The sequence below is a fragment of the Serinus canaria genome, chromosome 9 (assembly GCF_022539315.1).
Source record: "Serinus canaria isolate serCan28SL12 chromosome 9, serCan2020, whole genome shotgun sequence".
In the NCBI taxonomy this organism is placed as follows: domain Eukaryota; kingdom Metazoa; phylum Chordata; class Aves; order Passeriformes; family Fringillidae; genus Serinus; species Serinus canaria.
The window spans coordinates 45,494-50,662 of record NC_066323.1 but is presented as its reverse complement, the minus strand read 5'-3'; the positions used below and the strand labels follow the sequence as shown (position 1 = coordinate 50,662).

Sequence of the window (5,169 nt, the reverse complement as noted above, 5' to 3'; positions counted from 1 at the left end):
GCGGGCTCGGGCGGCGGTGCGTGGCTGCCCCGGCACAGGTACCCTCGTACGAGGTTCCGTGTGGCCTTGGCGTGACTCAGTTGCTGGGTGAGCACCCCCGAGAATCGTCCGTCATGGCAGAGAAGCGCCGTAGACTGGTGGAGCTGTCGAGTGGGAAGAAAAACTGGGAGAGATCCAGGAGTGTGAGACTGAGGACTGGGAACGGTGGCTCGTGAATGGAACACCTTGCTGACGGGTGTTTAGTCGGTGGTTTGTGGAGCAGCTTTCACCTGGGCACGGCTTGGACCTACTGCTGCCAGCAGGAGAGTGCCTAATGCATTAGGCTACTGAAACCTGGGTTCTTTCAGTCTCCCAGCGTCAAAAGCAGACTTTTTTCGTACTTAAATACAGAAATTTTCTTAATAGCCAACGAACCCCCCCCACCCCCTCACCAAAAGCCTAATTATTACATAGAATATTCCCACAAGGATCAGTTTTAGCTAAATGATCTATATGAGGCTTGAAACCACAACCTTGGTGTTGTTAGCACCATGCTGTAAGCGGCTGGGTCAGCACTTTTTGCACAAGCCCAATGTCCTATGATAAAGCTGCTTCCATGTGTCTCTAAAGCTCTCTTTATGTGACCATACTAGTAAAGATTAGATTTATTTTTTTCTACTATGCTAATGTAGGAAGCTAAAAATTACTAAGTACTTTTAAAGCAGGGTAATAGATCTGCTACCAAAACCTGCAATCTCAAATTGTCCTTCCTTCATGAATATGCACATTAATAGTGAAGAAGAAAAAAAAAAGCAGCAGTATAATCTTTGGAACTTTATTTGGAAGCACTTTTGAAAACAAACAAACAGGGTTCTGCGATCTTTATTTTTTTTTTTGGTAAATAGATTTTTCCAGGCTTTAGTTTTCTCAATATTCATCTCCTTCTTCAGCCTCTGCTTCTACAGAGTCTAGGCCAACTTCTTCATAATCCTTCTCAAGGGCAGCCAGGTCTTCCCGGGCTTCAGAAAATTCTCCTTCCTCCATCCCCTCCCCAACATACCAATGCACAAAGGCACGCTTAGTATACATGAGATCAAATTTGTGGTCAAGCCGAGCCCATGCTTCTGCAATAGCAGTTGTGTTACTCAGCATACACACAGCCCGCTGCACCTTGGCAAGATCAGCACCTGGCACCACAGTTGGAGGCTGGTAGTTAATGCCCACCTTCAAGAAAACAAATGAGAACTTTCCTTAGGAATGCTAAGGCTTTTAAAGACTCATTTCTGTTAACAAAAATTACCATGATTACAAATAAATAAAAAAGCTTAATTTTGTACTTTCTCAAAATATTTAACAAGGACATTACAACATTGTTGCACGACTGTAATCTCTGAAGACTACACAATTCTTAATCACTTAGATATGGAGTACTTAATAGGCTACATACCTTGAATCCAGTTGGGCACCAATCCACAAACTGAATGGTCCGTTTAGTCTTGATAGTGGCAATGGCTGCATTGACATCTTTGGGCACAACATCACCTCTGTATAACATGCAGCAGGCCATGTACTTGCCATGGCGAGGGTCACATTTGACCATCTGGTTGGCTGGTTCAAAGCAAGCATGGGTAATTTCAGCCACAGATAACTGCTCATGATATGCTTTTTCAGCGGAGATGATAGGGGCATATGTTACCAAGGGGAAATGGATTCGTGGGTATGGAACCAGGTTAGTTTGAAACTCTGTCAGATCTACATTGAGGGCTCCATCAAAACGCAGTGAAGCTGTGATGGATGAAACAATCTGCCCAATTAATCGGTTTAAATTGGTGTAAGTAGGACGGCCAATGTCCAGGTTACGACGACATATATCATAAATGGCTTCATTATCTACCATAAAGGCACAGTCTGAATGCTCTAATGTTGTGTGGGTAGTTAAAATTGAGTTGTAGGGTTCCACTACAGCAGTGGAAACTTGTGGTGCTGGATAAATTGCAAACTCCAGTTTAGATTTCTTGCCATAGTCAACAGATAGCCTTTCCATGAGCAGTGATGCAAACCCTGAACCAGTGCCTCCACCAAAACTATGAAAGATAAGGAAGCCTTGCAGCCCTGTGCACAGGTCAGCCTATAACGAGGTGGAAAAAAATGGGAGAAAAAAAGTTATTGATGGTTTTGAAGATATCAGTATTAAAATAATCATTCAAAAGCATTTCTGTCATAAGTTTGCTGGTTTTACATTGTTATTATTTTAAAAAAAGTGTTCTTGAAAGGTTCTAGTTTAACTGAGTGAGTTTTTATTTAAAGGGGGGATGGGGCACACCAGGAAATAAAAGGTTTATTTTGAACAATTAACTATGCACAAAATCGTTAACAAAAAACCAGCAAACCATCCACACTGCTTGCACAAAATTGTTAGCAAAAAACCAGCAAACCATCAGTATTGCTTGCTATAGAGCTGTATCAATTACTTTAAATACTAACTTGCAGCATGAATCCTTACCAGTTTGCGAATGCGGTCTAGCACTAGATCAACAATCTCTTTTCCAATGGTATAATGGCCTCTGGCATAATTATTGGCTGCATCTTCTTTCCCAGTAATGAGCTGCTCAGGATGGAATAACTGCCTATACGTGCCTGTACGTACTTCATCTACAAAAAAACCCAAAATACCGTATCATAAATTTGATCTGTTCAGTTTGTGTGTGCTGCCTAGTGACTACACAAAAAGCACACGTGTCAAAAGAGTGTAGATAGCATCTCTGACTACACAAAGCTTGTCTAACTAGTCTAAGAAATTGGCACAACTTTTGCCCCTTTGTTTCAGGGTAAACATCAGGCACACACAAAGCAGTATTTGTACTCAAGGAACACAGAGATCACTCAGAAAACTACGTTACAGGAACAATACCAGATAGCACTCAAGCAAAACTCTGTATGCAGTGCAGCAGTCTGGAAAGATGATCCAGATCAAAAAAAAGTTCTCTTGTTTTCCAGATATTGTTACTGGTAGACCATTATTTAATTTCTTTCCAATAACAACCACCACAAATATCAAAACAGCATCCAGACAGAAGTTTTAAAATCTATAGTGTTCTAAACAAACAAAAAAAAGACAATAGGGAATCCATAAAGGATCCTCACTTTTTCAAGTGAGGATCCTTAAGATCTTTAATGTTGGGTACATACCAACTACGGTTGGTTCTAGGTCTACAAACACTGCTCTCGGAACATGTTTACCAGCTCCTGTCTCACTGAAGAAAGTGTTAAATGAATCATCTCCACGTCCCATAGTATTATCACTAGGCACTTGACCGTCAGGCTGGATCCCATGTTCAAGACAATACAATTCCCAACATGCATTGCCAATCTGAACACCAGCCTGGCCAACATGGATGGATATGCATTCACGCTGCAAAGTAAAAAGAGAATGATAATGAGACACGGAGCTGCTTGCCTGTGGGTTGTATCTTCCATGATCTTTCTCTGCTGCAATATTCGCTGGTTGCCCTTAAGTCACAATTTAAGAGAACAAGTTGTTGGCTACTGGCATGACACTACTCACCACTGCTGACCTGCACTGACTTTGTGAATATTGGAAGATCCGAAAGACAACATAGTCCCTATGAATACAAATTCATTATCCCTTACAATACTGCATATATAATCCATCTTTAAAATTCAGCCTAGTCTCTTTTTACTGTTCTTTTAGCTTTTGGAAGACCTCTTTATATAATATCCCCCCAGTCTCCTTGACTCATTACCACACCATATACCACGGGTAACCGTTGCAAGAATCTTTCCTGCACAGGACCATTCAGTACATTTTCCTTTATAATAAGCATACCAGTATCTAGGCCCTAGCAATTAGCATATCTTTTTTTCACACATATTCCTACGTGAAATCGTCTTAAAGAGTTCCAATCAAATATAATCTGCCTCCTTTAAGCTAGCTCCTTTGATTCTAAGCAACTGTGCCACATGTGCCCTCAACTGCCTCACACCTAAGATGGAAATAAGCTGCTTTTCTAATTTACTGTTAGAGTGTATCTAGAAAAAAAGCAGAGATGGAAAAGAAAAAGCAAGGTTTCCTTCTTTCCCGTTTCCTTGGTAGCTTCATCAAATTCCCCCGTCTCCGCTCCAGACCCGCAGCTCCGCCGCGAGACTCGCGGCCCCCACCGGGCCCCTCACCGCCGCCGGCCACTCCCCCTAACGACTGGCCCACGGCACGCGCCGCCCGGCCCGCCCCTGACGGCGGTCGGCCACACCCCCTCCTCTGATTGGCTATGCCCAGGGAGAGGCTCACGGCGCGCGCCGCCCGGCCCGGCCCTCAGCGCCGCCGTCCCTCGAGCACGCGCCGTGCCCTCTACGGCTTCACGCGCCAAGGCGGCCCAAAACGGGCATACAGATCCGCCCGGCGATCCCCGTGCCCTGTCCCGCTATCTCCCCGCCGCCTGGATAGAGGTTTCAGTTCGTCCCTCGCATCTTCGCGCGAGAGGTATCTGCTCCGAACAGAGTTACTTTGCACATATCTCCTCTTGCTAGCTATCGGCCTGTTTCGATGCCTCGCCTCCCCTCCCCTAAAGTTAATAACGTTTCATACTAATTTCTCTCCTCCTCCCCAACACTTATGCCTTAGAGCTACCACGGGGACTTCAAGCAGAGACTGCCTGCGAGTCCTGCCGCAGCACGTGCAGTCATGAACTTCCCTTAAGTGCCGCAACAGAAGCGGTCCAAAACGCCCTTTCTCCCCCCGAAGCTACAAGGATCCCGTCTCCCAAACGCCCTTTCTCCCCCCGCAGCCGCAAGGATCCCGTCTCCCACCATGGTGCCTCGTTAAGGTGACGAACTCCGACTGCGCCACAATACGTCCGCCGCCGCGACCGACCAGCACCAACTGCCGACCGTTAACCGCCTCGGACCCCTCGCCTCAGGTGCTGGCTCCCCATTGGCTACTTCCCACGCGGACGGAGCGCGAGGGAAGGCCTCTGATTGGCCGGGGGTGCTCTTCTCCCGGCGAGGGGGAAGACAGCCACGAGGCAGGGGCGTATCCGGGGGCGGGGCTTGAGCGGCCCGGGTCGGGGCGTGCGCGGCTTGTGCTCTGGAGGCGGGAAATGGCCGCGAGCTGCCGGGGATCGCTGCCGAGGCCTGCAGAAAAGGTGGGGTGTATCACAATGCTCAGTTGTCTTC

At 46.3% G+C, this 5,169-nt stretch overlaps 1 protein-coding gene across 2 annotated transcripts; it reads right to left on the bottom strand.

Annotated features, from left to right (window-relative positions):
* Nucleotides 1–845: 845 nt before the first annotated feature.
* Nucleotides 846–4,948, bottom strand: LOC103815242 (tubulin alpha-3 chain). Of its 2 annotated transcripts, none has more exons than XM_009088961.3 (5): nucleotides 4,804–4,948; nucleotides 3,169–3,391; nucleotides 2,483–2,631; nucleotides 1,427–2,107; nucleotides 846–1,203 (listed from the first exon to the last, which is right to left on the bottom strand). In XM_009088961.3, exons 1-5 carry the CDS (start codon nucleotides 4,804–4,806, stop codon nucleotides 907–909), a joined length of 1,353 nt encoding a protein of 450 aa, XP_009087209.1. In that variant the 5' UTR covers nucleotides 4,807–4,948; the 3' UTR covers nucleotides 846–906. The 2 variants fall into 2 exon arrangements, with proteins under 2 accessions (XP_009087209.1, XP_050833807.1); XM_050977850.1 differs by lacking the exon at nucleotides 4,804–4,948 and adding an exon at nucleotides 4,126–4,198.
* Nucleotides 4,949–5,169: the final 221 nt, after the last annotated feature.

Bases quoted from the DNA above. Each gene is read 5' to 3' on its own strand.
- LOC103815242 (XM_009088961.3), bottom strand. The intron at 2,632-3,168 runs GTATGTACCCAA...GTTTTTTTGTAG, and splicing joins CCTAGAACCAACCGTAGTTG to ATGAAGTACGTACAGGCACG. The intron at 2,108-2,482 runs GTAAGGATTCAT...ACCTCGTTATAG, and splicing joins TAGACCGCATTCGCAAACTG to GCTGACCTGTGCACAGGGCT.